We start from the raw sequence: 17,217 nt of genomic DNA, 5'->3' as shown, positions 1-17,217 counted from the left end.
GGCCCAGCCTCTTCATTCTTTCTGGAGCTATTTCTCTGCTCTTCTGCAGTAGCATATTGGACACTTACCGACCTAAGGGACTCATCTTCCAGTTATATCTTTTTGCCTTTTCATACTGTTCATGGGGTTCTTGAGGCAAGAATACTGAAGTGGTTTGTCATTCCCTTCTCCAGTAGACCATGACTCATTTTCTTGGGTGGCCCTGCATGGTGGGCTCATAGCTTCATTGAGTTGCATAGGTCTGGTCCCATCATTTCATGGCAAGTAGAAGGGGCAAAAGTGGAAGCAGTGGTAGATTTCATTTTCTTGGGTTCCAAAATTACTGTGGTTGGTGACTTTAGCCATGAAATTAAAAGATACTTTCTCCTTGGAAAAAAAGCTGTGACAAACCTAGATAGCCTATTAAAAAGCAGAGACATCACTTTGCTGACAAAGGTCCGTCTAGTCAAAGCTATGGTTTTTCCAGTAGTCATGTATGGATGTGAGAGTTGGACCATAAACAAGGCTGAGCACCGAAGAATTGATGCTTTTGAACTGTGATGCTGGAGAAGACTCTTGAGAGTCCCTTGGACTGCAAGGAGATCAAAGCATTCCTGAAGGAAATCAACCCTGAATATTCATTGGAAGGACTGATGCTGAAGCTGAAACTCCAATACTTTGGCCACATGATTTGAAGAGCAGACTCATTGGAAAAGACCCTGATGCTGGGAAAGATTGAGGACAGAAGGAGAAGGGGGCGACAGAGCATGAGATGGTTGGATGGCATCACTGACGTGATGGACATGAGTTTGAGCAAATTCTATGAGATAGTAAAGCTCAGGGAAGCCAGGTGTGCTGCAGTCCATAGGGTCACAAAGAGTCGGACACACTGAGCAACTGAACGACAACAATAGGAGCCTCAGCTGGAGTAAAGGAAAACCTTCATCTTTAAATCAGAGCTTTTTTTGCGTCAACTGAGATTAGATTAGATTGGATTGTGCAAACTGTACTAGTTTAGAAAAGTTATGGGACTTGCATTATAGGGGCAGGAGAACACTCAGCCTCAAAGAGTGGCTTTTTAAGAGAGTAGAACACAAAAATAATGTTGCTTTATGGCCATATCCCATGGCTGTATTCAATAGTGGTAACATCCAAATATTACCACATATTCAATAGTGGTAATATTTTCATCCAAGTATGAAAATATTTGCCTGATTCGAAAATTCAGAGTGTTTTCTTTCATTCTATGGTGGATATGATTTAGTGTAAATCTGTATATTTCCCTAAATTTTTCCCATTGGTGCTTAGGATAGTGTGTTCACTCAGCCAAGATTCATTTAACTGGAAATCCATAAATTATTAAGTAGCATTTTTTTCTTTAGACTTTGATTTTAAAGTAGCTTTCTACTCCCTTTCTTCCATTTCACTAATAAACTTTTAATGAAAAACTAAGTAATATGAATATGCCATTCTTTCTTTGGGTTATGGACTTCTTGGAGATAGTTCTTAATCCTGAAATCCAGAGTACATTGTGATTTTGTTTTATTCAGAATTGTTAGTTGGAATAGGCATATCAAGTTGAACAACTTCCTATTTTTCTGGCGCTATCGGAAAGATTTCCACTAACAGTATGACTCTTTTCTTGTTTCACCTAAGTAAGAGGAATGGTCTTCCCTTCAAGAGAATCATAGCATATGAGTCATACTCTTCTGTGAAAAAGGATAAATGAAGCCTCTAACTTCAGAGCTGAGAACTGAATGTGCTGGCCTAGACTTATGGGAGCTTTCAGAGCTTAGAGGAAGTTTGCATCATGCGGAACAAGGAACTTTAAATATCATAGCTATGAGTACAGTGAAAGTAAGACATGCCAAAATGAAAATTCCTAAATATTCCTAGTATTAAAGCACTTTCTCTTAAGTATTTTTTCAGAGTTTCAGCTAATTTTTTTTTCTTTTTTTTTTTTTTTTAGTTTTTTTTTTCAGCTAATTTTTTAATCAAAGAAATATACTTATTTTTAAAAGTCCAGTTCAGTTCAGTTCAGTCGCTCAGTCGTGTCCGACTGATAAACACAATTTTAAAAAATTATTGGGGGTGATACCACAATATTATGATGAAAATCTACTCTTTCCTGTACCACTCCTCTCCTGTCAGGCATCATTCCCCAGACGCTTCTCTTCTTGCAACTCACCATAATTTCTTCCCTGCTGTTTTCTCTTTTGTCCCTTTCTGGAAATCCTTTTAATTGGATAAGCTTTCTCCCACATTGAACCCCTAACTTTCTTACTGTTCTGTTTTCCTTTTTCTGTCTCTCTTTGTTTTTTGTTTCACTTTCTGAGATTTCCCAACTTTTTTTTGTTATATATATATTTTTAATATCCTGGGGTTTGTTTTCTTTTTATTGTAACAGTCTTTTTAATTTCTTAGATATATTATTTACTTTGAAGCTTTCTCTTGTTCCTTGCATTCTTTCCATTTTCTCTGAGATTCTTTTTGTCTTTGTTTTGGTCTTTGCTTTACATGGGACAGCAGTAGTTCTTAAGCCTGAATTAGAATCACCTGGTTATTATTTAAATATCCTTCTGTTGTCATTTGTATTAAAGTGAATTATTAAGTTGCCAGTTGTAATCTCTTTAAGGCATACCAACTGGTGTTTTTCATAGTTGATGTTCAGGTGGGACTGACCCTTATTGGGGGGACCCCCTAAGTGTGCATATTTGTAGTCTTTTCACTGGACTTGGGTCAGTTTCCTGAAGAAGAATCTATCTCCTATAGGGGGAACTGGTGCCAGGGACAAGAGCTGAATGGCAGTAAATGTGGCAGTGGTGTTTGGAGACCTAGAGAGCTATCGTCTTTGTGGGTACAGACTTTTAATCTCCTGTTTTCATTTGGGCACCGCACCTCACCTCTGCCCTGGGTATGCACAGTGTCCAGGAGCCTGTTTCAGCCTTTCCAAAGAGCAAACTTCAGTCTTCCCCTGCTGGGGAAAGACTAGTGGCCTAATTATTGTTTTCTATCCCCTAAAATTTTGTTGACTTATTAAGTGGCCTCTCTTCTCGGTTTTCTTCATTGTTATGAGTTTTTCTCTTTTTTCACACCTTTATGAATGTTTTTCTTGTGATTTGAGTATCAGTTCTTTAAAGACTAAAATTAATACTTTGTGGGAGAAAATACCACATATGTTACATACAGCTTAGTAGATTGTTAAGAAATTTTCAGCTTTGTGTAAAAATGGTTGCCACTTTTGTATTCTTCTAACAATAATATGAATAGAACACAAATTAAAATATAAAAATGTTGATTTGAAATCAACATATTCCAATAAAAAAATTTAAAAATAGAATAAAGGATTAATAAGGACTTCGCTGGTGGTCCAGTGGATAAGATTCTGTGCTTCCAGTGCAGGGGGTGTGGGTTCAATCCCTGCTCAGGGAAGTACCACATGCCGTGCAGTGTGGCCAACAAAAAAGCATGAATAAGATGGTAAAAAATATGTATTTTGTTTTGCTTTTCATTGGCAAGAAGGAAGAGAATTTGACTGATTCTTAATTTGGAAGATAACGTGTTCAAGAATTTCTGAGAAATTCTGAGAGGAGACTTGTCCAGTCAATGAAATGGAATAGTGTGTACTGTCATCAGAGAAGATCACTGAAAAAAAAAAAAATAGCAAGTTCCAATGCAGACACAAATACACTGATGATTTTGCAGTATACCAAAATGGCATTTCAAATTAATGAGAAAAGAATTGGTTGATTCCAGTAGCTAGTTTTGAGACAACTAACTACACATCTGAAAAAACAAACTTAGATTTTTGCTTTTTATCTTATTGTAAAACAGTTTCCAAATATGTTAATTTTTTAATTAAAGAAAAAAAGAAAATATAGGTGATTACTTGTATAACCTTGAGTAGGGGGAGCCACGTAATTAACCATGGCACCAAAAGTAGAAACTGTTAAAAAGGTGGACAGATTTGACTCTTTATAATAAAAACTTTTATATTATAAGAGAAAAAAGTTACTAAAATATTCCAATGATAAATAGGGAAAATACAATTATATGATAAAGGAGGTTAATATCTTGTTCAAACAACAGAAGTCTACATATCCTAGTAGAATAGGCAAAGAATGTGAACAAGCATTTTGTCAAAAATTGCAAGTGCTTTTATATACTTAACTGGTAATGTTCAGTGCTACTAGTGATGGACAAAATACAAATTAAAAAAAAATTAGGAAATATTTTTACCCTTCCTTTTCTTAAATTATTTTCACTGTTGGCAGATAGGTGGAAAAAGGGGCACCCTGTACACTGGGTGTTTTGTTTCGGTAGAGCAGTTGACATATGTGTCAAAAGCTTTAAAAAATGTTTCCTCTGACTCAGTAATCCGTCTTGTAGGAATTTAGGCTAGAAAACATTAGGAAATGTCCTCCAAGTAGTTTATACAAGGATGTCATAAATGTACAAGCTTATTCATAACAAAGCATTTTATAATTGTAAAATATTTGAAGGTAGTCAAGTGCTAATATTATCATATGTGTTCAGTTTTTTTAACTAAAAAGCCCATATATATTTATATATACACACATATATGTATTTATTAGTTAGGTGTATGCATAATATGTTTTAAATGAAAAGAGCTGATTGTATGTACATTATAATCATCTTTATATAAAACATTTGTGTATAATCACATGCATAGAATAAACTGAAAAGGTAAGAAATAATATGGATAGTTCTTTTTGAGCACTGTCTAGGTTTCAGATAAAATACTACAGCTTTGCATGCAGTGTTTTATGTAATAAGCCCAAGACCTTAACAGTGCTAACTTGGGTGGCAGGATTGTAGGAGATGGATTGTTTTTTTCCTTTTTACTTCTCTGTACTTCCTAACTTTCTATAATCATGCACAATCCTCTGTAAGAATTTGTTGTTTAAACTTTTTGAGTTTTAATTTTTCATTATTGAGCCATACGGTAAGGCTTCCATGGTCCTATAAAAGCAGTTAAAGATTGAAAACCTCAGAATAAGTCTTGTCACAGCATGATTTTAGACAAGTTATTGTATCTCTTGGGTTTTATACTTTCACCTCTAGACTAGAACAGTTAAATATTGAGGGCGTTTGTAAAAGGAGCTAAATATATATAGTAGTAACTGAATTATTGTAATACTGAATTAGAGATTTAAAAAAATTTCCATATTATATATGCCATCTGGAATGTGATAAAGACCAATGGATATTTGTGCTGCTTTTCTCAGATCAGTCCTAGGGAATTGGTGCTCAAAACTCACAGGACATGTGAACATTTAATTATGGTCAAGTGAAGTTAAAATTTGATTTAAAATATTATCTAAGAGATCCTAATTAGACTCCTTCAAAAGCTGTGTCATCATCATTATCGACAGTGTTTTTATTTTGTGGATACCAAATCTCAAATGCTTTGTACCCCCCTCATTTTAGGTCAGCTGGTGGTGTGTACGTTATGCTCCTGTGTCATGAAAACGAAGCAGATTTGGCTCTTTTCAGCTCACATGCTTCCTCTGCTAGCACGCCTCTGCCTTGTTCCTCTGGAGACAATTGTTATCATCAACAAATTTGCTATGATTTTTACTGGATTGGAAGTTCTCTATTTTCTTGGGTCTAACCTTCTAGTACCTTATAATCTTGCCAAGTCTGCATACAGAGAGTTGGTTCAGGTAAGACTGTAGATAAAATTCTACATAAATATTAAGTATATTAAAGATCTAGTTCACTTTTATTTCACAGTCATGGTTGTGGTAACGTTATGTTTGACACTTGGAAAATAGTAACTATTTTCAACATAATTTAGGAGCATCTGAGATTTTTAAGTTCTGTTGAGAAGCAGTAAAGTGTAGTAAGTTCATCTAGATGCAGTCAGTCTGAGTTTTCACTCTGATGCTGCTGTTTACTAGCTGTGTAACCTAGGGTTAGTCACTTACGTTCACTTATCTGAAAGATAGAACTGATAATTACTGTTGTAGCTAACATGTAGGGTAGCCATTAGATTTGAAGGAGTTCAGTGCCAGGCAGATGACGTTTGCTGGTAACTACCATAACAAAGACAAGAGTGATATAGAATTGAATGTGTAGAGGTCAGTTCCTGTTTTTTTCCTGATATAGTCCTGCGTGACTAATGTATTTTCCTTACGTTTATTTATTTAGACCAAGACGTTAAGTAGTTCTGGGCCGTGATATGACAGATTTCATTTAGATGTGGTCCTTGGATTGATTTTGCCAACATAATGTGCTTCTGTTTCTCCTACTTTTTTCAGTCTTGGCTCTCAAACGGATTATTTTCAGTCACAAACAGCTGAAATTCAGGAAAGAAATAGTTCTATTTGATTTAATCAATAAATTTCAGTATATAGAATAGCTCTTAAAATTGACATTGGTATGAAGAGAGTATTAAAATGGGTATGCTCTTCTGCCTTTTTACTGTTCACATGACCTTAAGGTACAGGAAGCTTTCAGACTGACCATACTGGTACTGCTAAGTGAGTCCTTTCCTTATTGTTGTGGCCCCAAAGGCAGATTTCCCAGGAAAATTCTGTAAGCTCTTAACCTTAGCCTGATTCTCCTGATTTCTTCATCTTTCTTAACGATCAACTTGAGCAACTCTTCCTGAATGTAGATCTTCCAAAGAAGATAAAATCATTTTCACAGTCTCATTAAAGAGGTTCTTCATGGGGAAGGTTTGTTGTATTCAGAGTGAAGATGACACATTTATGTATTTTTTATTTGAATTCAATCTTGTGGTGCTACCCTAGTTTGTAAGGAGCAGTAGATATTCAGTAAATATTGCTTGGATACTCACTGTTTATTTAATTACCCTAAGGACAAAGCCTCCGTTTTACAGCGTCATGTTTACCTTCTTTTTTTTTTTTTTTTATAATAATTTTTAACAAACCCTTGTGTCGAGGGCTGACTTTCAATAGATCGCAGCGAGGGAGCTGCTCTGCTACGTACGAAACCCCGACCCAGAAGCAGGTTGTCTACGAATGGTTTAGCGCCAGGTGCCCCACGAACGTGCGGTGCGTGACGGGCGAGGGGGCGGCCGCCTTTCCGGCCGCCATGTTTACCTTCTTGTTTGTCATAAGGTTCATGTATCACTAAGCATCATAGTTGGGAATAAAATACAGGTTATGAAATTCATGACCTAGAAAGAATTGGTTAGGCAAGAAATAGAAACCATCAGATTTTTTAGTGGTCTTTTCCTTGAATGGAAAGGAGAAAAAGTACTGTGCCTCTCAGTAATCAGTTTGCTGCTAATAAATAATTTTGCAGCAAGCTAGACAATTTGTTTTCTTTCAGTATCTTCCAATTGAGGAAAAATGGGGGTTACTCTTGCTTCAGTTTTAGAAAAGGCATTTGATTTACAGATGAAAAAGTTTAAATAGAGAATAATCTGCAAGTCAGTGTATTTTCATTTAAGGTCTTTATAGTTATTGAAACATTCTGGAATCACATTGAGCCTTCTAGCAAGACTGTTGGCTGCTTAGGTTAGAGTTTGTAACCTACCTGGCAGAACTCTGTTGTGTTACCAGGATCTGGTCCCTGTCTTGGTAACTCCAGAAACGTGGTAACCATTTGTACTCTTAGGCCGAATCAGGTTTTGAGAATTCCTTCTAATCAATCTCATATGAGATTGTTCTATAAACTAGACAGCTAACTTATTAACTTATAGTAACTTAGTAAACTTTTTTTAGGTATACCTTTTTTCCTGGTGTTAATGCACTTGGCAAACCAAATCATTTGAGAAATGTTACTTGATAAATACACAGAAGGAGCAAGGGGAATTAATTTGTCTGGGGGAAAAGACTTTGTAAACTGTCTTTGCTGCAAATGAGAGTAAACTTCTCCAGTGATTATTCTGTCTTCCGTCAAACTACTTCTCATCCATGATATTCCTGAATAAACTCTGGAAGATTCTTGTCTATTTCCCTTCCTCCTAGCCCCGCAAGCAGTATTGCATTGTTCACACTATGCTGTGTTCTATGTTCCATTGCTTAATCGTGTCCAGTTCTTTGCACCCCATGAACTGTAGCCCACCAGGCTCCTCTTCATGGAATTTTCCAAGCAGGAATACTGCACTGGACATTTCCTATTCCAGGGGATCTCCCCAACCCAGGGATGGAACCCAAGTCTCTGCTGTCTCCTGTATTGGCAGGCAGATTCTTTCGCACTGTGCCACCTGGAAAGCCCATTGTTCACACTAGTTCTGATCATTTTGATTCGACATAAGTTTGCCAAACCTCTTCAAATTGCCTGTGATGTAGTTTTCCTCCAAATGTGACTTTATTTTGACATTATCCCTGAATTGTTAGGGCAGTTTGCTGTTGCCATTTGATGAGTGTGTTTCAACTGCTAATAATAATAATAATGTAAAATTAGTAGATTTAAAAAGACATGCTATTTTCTAATTGTATGCATAGAGCTAACTTTGAAGGAATTTGGCTGAATATGCAAGAAAAGCTATTCAGTTTTTAAGTACTGCAGGTTAAACACTTTTGTGTTTAAATGTGTTTATTGAAGTGATAAAAGATGTTTTCCTGTCTTATTTTCTTACTCAGGTAGTGGAGGTGTATGGCCTTCTAGCCTTGGGAATGTCCCTGTGGAATCAGCTGGTAGTCCCTGTATTGTTCATGGTTTTCTGGCTCGTCTTATTTGCTCTTCAGATTTACTCCTACTTCAGTACTCGAGATCAGCCTGCCTCACGAGAGAGGCTTCTTTTCCTTTTCCTGACAAGGTAATTAATTAGAGCGTATGATACTATATATAGCCTTAGGAAGAGAAAACTTTGATCCAGGAATAGTAAGTTTTGCAAATTAACTTTTGTCAGTCTTTTTTATAGTGCTTCATGTGTAATTAAAATGGGATTTTCACTTAGCAGATGCCAAAGTCTCACAGTGCAAGGAAGTGATAATACAATATTGCTGGTTTATTTGGCCACACTGTGGACCATAGTACAGCAAATGATTTGTGGAAAGGGACATCACAAATTGAAAAAATGTTTTTTCTATTTCATGTTAAACTATTGGAAAAGAAATATGTTCTAAAAATAGCTATTACTTTTATTGAGTATTTAATATGTAAATGGACATAGAAATACCAGACCACATTACCTGCCTCCTGAAAAACCTGTATGGAGGACAAGAAGCAACAGGTAAAACTGGACATGTAACAACGGACTGGTTCCAAATTGGGAAAGGAGTATGTCAAGGCTATCTATTGTCACCCTGCTTATTTAACTTATATGCAGAGTACATCATATGAAATGCTGGGCTGGATGACTCAAAGGCTGGAATCAAGATTGCTGGGAGGAATATCAGCAACCTCCGATATGCAGATAGTACCACTTTAATGGTGGAAAGTGAAGAGGAGCTAAAGAACCTCTCGATGAAGGTGAAAGAAGAGAGTGAAAGAGCTGACTTAGAGCTCAACATTCAAAAAAACAAAGATCATGGCATTGGGGTTCCATCACTTCATTGCAAATAGATGGGGAAAAAGTGGAAACAGTGTCAGATTTCATTTTCTTGGGCACCAGAATCAATGCAGATCCATGATATTAAAAGACCCTTGCTCCTTGGAAGAATAGCTAGGACAAACCTACACAGTATTCTAAAAAGCAGAAACATTGCTTTGCTGACAAAGGTCCATATGGTCAAAGCTATGGTTTTTCCAGTAGTCATGTATGGATGTGAGGAGAGTTGGACCATAAAGAGGGCTGAGCACCAAAGAATTGATGCTTTTGAACCGTGATGCTGGAGAAGGCTCTTGAGAGTCCCTTGGACAGCGAGGCGATCAAACCAGTCAATGCTTAAGTCAATCCTGAATATTCATTGGAAGGACTGATGCTGAAGCTGAAACTCCAGTACTTTGGCCACCTGATGCAAAGAGCTGACTCATTGGGAAAGACCCTGATGCTGAGAAAGATTGAAGGCAGGAGCAGAAGGGGACGACAGAGGATGAGATGGTTGGATGGCATCACCGGATTGATGGACATGAATTTGAGCAAGCTCTGGGAGCTGGTGATGGACAGGGAAGCCAGGTGTGCTGCAGTTCATGGGGTCGCAAAGAATCAGACATGACTTAGCAACTGAACAACAACAGTATGTGCCAGCCACACTATTAAACTGTTACTCATACTCACGTTTATAGCAACCCTGAAAGAAAGATGCTTTTATTCTCATTACCATTTTAGAGCTGAGGAGACAACCAAGAAGAACTTGCCTCAGGTGACAGCACCAGAAGAAGGGGTTTTGGCATTCAAACCCCATCTGAGTCCAGATCCTATGACTGCATATACACTTTCACTATACTCCTTTTTTTTTTTCCTTTGGCCACACTGCTCAGCTTGTGGGATCTTGGTTCCCCAACCAGAACCTGAACCTGCACCCTGGGCAGTGAAAGCACAGAATCCTAACTACTGGACCACCAAGGAATTCCCTGCCCTGTTACTTTTGATGTTTTCCTTCATTATTGAGATAGAGTCAAATAATGATAAAATGAGTATATCATAGTACTTTGCTGTTTAATTGAAAGGAATTCTAACACTTGGTTTTTAAGGTAAATTATTTTTTAAAAATCTTAAGTATTTAGAATCCGTTTCCCACCTGTCTCTGTGAGCTTATCTAGACACTTGTCATTTTCCTTTTTTGAATTCTCCGTCTCAAGCCCTCAAAATCTGGCAAATGGGTCTACATCTTCGTCCCCTGACTCTTTAAAAGGAAACACTTTAAAAGGCAAGAAACTAACTCCTCCTGGGAAGTAAATATAGGCGAATACAAGTTTTGAATTTTAGTCAATAGAGCCATTGTTTCCCAGCCATCCAAAATGATGGTGTACTGTGCACTAAGTGGTATAGGGTAGGAGAAGCTTAAGACAGATTTATTCTCTTTAAGGAGCATGTTACTTGTTAAGATTGAAAACATTACGAAGTTAAATGACAATATAAATGACATGAGGTGATACCTATTTTGACAAATAAATAAAATAACTTTTGGTCCTGGGTCAGATTTTGTGCTGAGACTTTTAATTAAAAAGTAGCTTCTATAAACATGGAATAAATTGATATCAAATGTGTTTTAACGGCCAGCACATTATTAAGTTGCACTGTTACTTGTTTTTAAGTATTATGGAAATATTATGCAGAGTTTTAAAATGATCCAAAAAGTAACTGAATTTAAAGGGAAAGAGAGATATACAGTTCTGTGGTTAGGATAACCTAAATGTGGGCTGGGATTGGTCTTGTTTTAAGCCAGATTGTTATCCATTGTGAAGCACGATCAAATGAAGCATAGTATAGTGTAAGAGGCTTAACAAATCAAAAAGCTGTGAATGTGTTTGGGCTTATGGAGTAAGAGATTTTAGGTGAGGCCTAGACATCTTGCCAAATAATTTTCTTCTCTATTCCTTTTCCATACATAGGATAGATTGCTGCTTCTCAGTATAAGAATGTTTTAATTTGTAATAGAGAAGTTCCTGTGTGGTTCTTTAACATGTATCTCTGTAAGCATTGTTCTTTGTCCTTCTTGATGGTCTTGTGTGCCAGTTTGTGTGTGTGTGTGTGTGTGTGTGTGTGTTGCCTTGCCAAAGAACAAGTTAACTTACAAAAAGGATCTCAAGTTTACCACAATAACCTGACTAAAACAAACCAACAAAACACAGCAAACAAAAAAAGGAGGGATTTTTTGCAGCCAGGAAATAGAAACTGAAATCAATAAAATGTCTCATTGACAAGAGAAGGGAAGAAAAATTTTATAAATTTCCCGACCTCTTTCACTTCCCTAAAGCTAGGTTGAGACCTTTTGTGTTCTTTAGTATACTCTTTTGAAAAGTGGCACCACACTCTTTTTTAAAGTAAGACTGAAAGAATGTGCTCCTCTTGAAAATGTAATTAAATCATACTGTTTGGGTGTAAAAGATTTCTTTAAATATAGATGGACACAAGAAAAGAGAAACTGTATGAACATTCAGTAAAATTTTCAGGCTTTTGCAATGGGAATGAAGTAAAATTTTTAGTGTTATTTTTAGCCACGATCCTCATATTTTTAGGTAATTTAAAAATTTGTTGAAACATGTTATGTAATGATTTTTCTGAGAAAAATATCAAACATTGCAGAAATTAGATTTATAAGAATGCCATAAAATTTTTTATTCTTTAGCTGTGAACTATCATGATTGGCTCTTAATGGAAAAACCAAACTTTTTTTTCTTTTTGCATCATAATGCACACTGGTCTATGTGAAATTAGATGATTTCACATAAAAAGTAACTTTAAAAGCAGTTATGTAAATGTAGCAGAGGCGAGGAGCTACATAGTGAAGGGCAGATACTGATTTGCCTGAATGAATTCCTCATCAGTGCAAATGAAATTCTTCACTGAAATTTTAAAACTTGAGATACTGTGCTTTGAACCTTTTTTATTAGTTGTTTTGTAAATGCTAAATCCAAATTAATGGTATATAATGTTACATATATTTGCAAAATACTTGTTAAATTAGTTCTTAATATGTTCAATGAAAGTATTGAATGTATTTCCATAAAACATGAAAATATTTTCAAGGTTTAGTGTAAGCCCAGTTGTCCTTATTAAAAATTGATATTAAATTATTTTTAAATGGTCTTGGGCTGTCTTCTTGAATATAACTTTTGAAATAACCCAGAAAAAGAATGCATTTACCTAAACGTAAGTTCAAGTGTAAAGCACCAGTAGTATGGAAGCCACTATGGGAGTGAGAGGTGTTGGGAGCTGCAGTGTTGAACATAGGCCCCGTAACTGTGATCAAAGAAGACGTTTTGATGAGTAACCACATTAGCAGTACAGCCTGATCAATTTGAACAGCCAAAACGTTCCAGAAGGAAAAATGGGCAACCATATGAGTTTCCTTTGAATATTATCAGTATGTTAAGTAAATATTTCTTAAGCTTTGAACAAGGTTTAGGCCCTTCAAGTTTTACTACCTTTGAAGGAGATGATAGATAAATAAAAATAAAAGACTGTTTCAGATTTGGTGCTATATACTAAATATTTGTCAAAGAGAAACTGAGGTTAGGATAATAATGAGAATGAGAATGGATTGAAATTATTGTAACAGAGTGGTTAGGTGATCTTATCTCAGAGTTTGGGTGTTTTTATTGAGGGTCAGATCAAACTTTGTGGTTATTTAAAGGCCTAAGATGTTTTAACTTTAGGTAAACAATTTTTATCTGTCAATATTTTCTCCCCCCTTTTTTTCTAGTATTGCTGAATGCTGCAGCACTCCTTATTCACTTTTGGGTTTGGTCTTCACGGTTTCTTTTGTTGCCTTGGGTGTTCTGACACTCTGCAAGTTTTACTTGCAAGGTTACCGAGCTTTCATGAATGATCCTGCCATGAATCGGTAAGTTCTTTGCTCTGAACAGCTCTAGAAATTTAAATCTTATCTAACTTAAAGAAATAATGATGAATTTCTTTGTTGATGAATTTTAGAGGAAATGGAAATTTTGAGGACTTTTTTGGGGGGAAATGGTTGCTATATTTGGGTTAACATGCTATAAAAAAACCCCTAAATTTCTGTGTATAAAAGATTGTATTTTTATTGTATGTACATAACATGTATATTAGATACTTTCCTTTCTTAGATTTATTTAAGAGATTTTTGATAGCTTTTTCCATTTGGAATTTGTGTCACTCTGCTAAAATCATATTTCTATATTGGATACTCCCTTAAAGATTTTTTTTTTATTTTTGAACATAGTTTTTATACCAATTGAAGTTTCAAAAGACACATTAATGAGGATGCAGAATAGTTATTCCAGTTGTTACTAAATCACTGAGATCAGGTATTAGGAAACTATCTCTAGAACTTGTCACGATTCCTGTTATCTTAATTAATATAGAGGTTTACTGATTTTATTAAGTTTACATAACCTCTTGAAGTATTTAAATCGTTATGGGATATTTCAGAAGTAGTAGATGCTGAGTACCTTGTAAATTGAGAGGAAATTTTTATTTTGTTGTATATTAGTTTTTTAATGGTAGAAAAGAGAAAAAACCTATGCTCTATAATTTTCCTGCCAGTCCCAGCTAACACCTTTATAATGGAAAGGGGGTGGGAGCAAGAAATAAAAATAATTCTTGTTTAAGTTCACAAAATTCATACCATTTAAAGAGCACTAAAGGGAAAGTGACAACTTTCTCCTCCTACTTCCCATTTTCTCTCCACAAAGATAACAGCTATAGGTGGTTATTTTAAAAATTTCTTATAGGGAAAAGTGTATATATATATATATATATATACTCATATACACACATATATGTATATATTATTTTACACATACTATACACATTGTTCTGTACCTTAGTTTGTCACTTACTATGGGTTAGATAGGTTTTTTATATTTTGTTTTTATGTCAGCACATTCAGATACATCTCATTCTTTTTGATAAATGCATATTATTAAAAAAATAATGTATCTCTTTTTTTTTTTTTGCTACTTACATAATGCTACTATCAGTATCTTTGTTCATGTCTCTTTTTTAAAACCCTTACATAGGAAGATTCCACCTGTTTTGTCCCATAACCTAGCTGCATTTGTTTGGAGCAAGTCCCAGATACAGTATTATTTTACCTCTGTATCTTTTAGAAAAAAAAAAACATAACTACAATAGAGCATTCATTTCTAATAGAAGAATTCCTTGACATCAAATACCCAGTTGGTGTTCGCATTTCCTTAATTATCTGCCTGCATTTTAAAAAACATTTTGTTTGCTCAACTCAGGATCCAATTAAGGCCCATATTTCAGAGGTTGGGCATGCCTCTCAAGTTTCTTTCAATATTTAGGTCCTTGTTATCTCTCTATTTTTTCCCTTTAATTTTATTTGTTGAAGACATCAGACTGTTTGTCCTACTTAATTTTTCAGTCTGGATTTTACTGATTATATCCCCATAACACATAACATGTTCCATTATTCACTTTCTCATATCTGTATATCCTAAAAATCTTTATTTATATATCTTAATTTTTGTACTACATCCATAGGGTGAATTACCAGTAAGATTATTGAATTGAAGGGTATGTACATTTTAAATTTATTAGCAAATTCTTCTCCAGAAACGTTTTACCTATTTACATCTCAACATTAGCCTGCTCATATTTCTTTACATTCTTTGTCAGTACTTCGATCATCAAATTTTGAAATGTGTGCTAATTTGTGGATTTGAAAACTGTACCTGTCCTTTGCTCATTTCTCATTTATTTGCCAGATCCTTTAGAATTCAAGTCATTAGGATAATAAGGTCTTAGGACTTTGTATATATATTCCATAAGGAAATTGAATTTCAAAAAAAGTATTTGTATTTATGTCTCTGGTTCTTATGGACTTCTTAAAGAGACATTTCCTACCCAAAGATTATACAGACATTCACCTAATGGTTCTGTATTTTATAATCAGGAGATAGTTCATAATACGCGTGACGTGTGCTAAGTCGCTTCAGTCGTATCTGACTGTGATCCTGTGGACTATAGCTGGCCAGGGTCTTTGGAATGGGTTGTCACTTCCTCCTCCAGGTGATCTTCCTGACCCAGGGATGGAACCTGTGTCTCTTACGTCTTCTGCATCGGCAGGCACCGTTAATACCACCTGGGAAGCCCAGTTCATAATATAAGTGTATATAATTCAATGGCTAGCTAAGAATGGTAGGGGTATCTGGCTCATTAGCAAAGCCTGGCTAGAGCACTTTTACTTATCTTAGACCTTGCTTTAGTTCTCCTCACTGTATGCTGAAATTATAGCTATTATGTTTTGCATATGTAGTAATACATTATGATTGTATATTATTACATTGACATTAATATTCTGACCAGGTGTTTTGTCTAAGAATAGAGCAGAAATATGTAACAATAGTCTAAGCCTTTGGATTATTTTCTCTCAAAATTAAATGTGATTCTGATTACTGTTTGTTTTTCTGAAAACGTACGCTTTTCCAGGGGCATGACAGAAGGAGTTACACTGTTAATCCTGGCGGTGCAGACTGGTCTGATAGAACTGCAGGTTGTTCATCGGGCATTCCTGCTCAGTATTATCCTTTTCATTGTTGTAGCTTCTATTCTTCAGTCTATGTTAGAGATTGCAGATCCTATTGTTTTGGCGCTGGGAGCATCTAGAGACAAGTAAGCAACTTCCTAAAAGACATTTTTGTTGTATTCTTTACATGAGTTCATTGCCTGAAGACTTAGATATTGTTTACATACAGAAGATAACATTAATAATTGGTATTAGCTTATTAACAAGTTTACATTTTTAGTTTTTATATGTGTTTGACTTTTCTGTTTTTCCTTCAACATTGCTACAGTTAAAAGTCACATTAAAGGCCAAGTAATTTACAAATTAGCTTTTCTTCTTCAGAGAAATGTAATACTTTTTTTATATTTATCCAGTTTTGAAATAAAGAATATAGAGCGTAAAATTTAGTCCAGTAAATGTAACAAATAATATACAGTTTTATTCTGTGTAGTACTAAAGGAGAGGAAACATTGAGCTACAAACGAAGGAGAGAAAAATAAAAGTTGTCAGGCATTAATGAAATTTTTACAGTCTTACCTGATGGCTTGTTTGCAACTAACTGAGGTTATAATGGGGATTCTTGACACCTTATGAGACAAATTGGATTCAAATTCATTCATCTTGTATTACAAAAATTTTCTTAATGAATAAAAGCCAATTGTGATTTGGCTCTTTAAGATACTATTTTGGCTTATGGTAATTTGTATAAGGACGTGCTATAAGGAATTGCTTAAATTCAGTGCCACTATTTTTTTTCCAGTATCCTTCTGTACATCCTGATTGTTGATTATTGAAATACCTGATTTAATTGCTTCTTTGGTGGTACGTTTATGAGTAAGGGGGCAGGCAGTCTTGGGGAGATAGAATTTTGACAGAAGAGTTTAAAAACACTCCAAATTAGCATTTTAATTATGGTTAATCAGATGTACCTTTCTATCCCCATATCCCTTATTGTCAAACATTCTGAAAACTTTCTCAAGTGGTAAAATGGCTGAAAGAGTCAATTTTATTTAAATAAACTCTTGGATATGTTTCAGATAATTTTAATCATTATAGTTATTTGAGATTTGGTTTTGAGGTTTAGAATTTCTTAGTAGAAGCTTTTAAGATGTTGAATTCAATGGCGAACTCAGTTAAATAGTCATTTAAATTGTTTTGACCAAACTTCAATTACTCT

The 17,217-nt window shown here is 35.2% G+C and overlaps 1 protein-coding gene across 27 annotated transcripts in view; it reads left to right on the top strand.

Annotated features, from left to right (window-relative positions):
* The window catches only part of RNF145 (ring finger protein 145), a 116,719-nt gene that overhangs the window by 87,972 nt on the left and 11,530 nt on the right, over positions 1-17,217 (top strand). For all 27 annotated transcript variants that reach the window (XM_081500550.1, XM_081500548.1, XM_081500551.1 and 24 more), the window contains 4 exons: positions 5,431-5,666; positions 8,562-8,737; positions 13,233-13,373; positions 15,965-16,147. In XM_081500550.1, coding sequence (XP_081356676.1) covers positions 5,431-5,666; positions 8,562-8,737; positions 13,233-13,373; positions 15,965-16,147 — 736 coding nt within the window. The remainder of the gene's footprint in view (positions 1-5,430; positions 5,667-8,561; positions 8,738-13,232; positions 13,374-15,964; positions 16,148-17,217) is intronic.

This window comes from Giraffa tippelskirchi, chromosome 6 (genome assembly GCF_054371585.1).
Source record: "Giraffa tippelskirchi isolate mGirTip1 chromosome 6, T2T-mGirTip1v1.2.pri, whole genome shotgun sequence".
NCBI classification, from domain to species: domain Eukaryota; kingdom Metazoa; phylum Chordata; class Mammalia; order Artiodactyla; family Giraffidae; genus Giraffa; species Giraffa tippelskirchi.
This window is presented reverse-complemented; position numbering and strand designations above follow the sequence as displayed.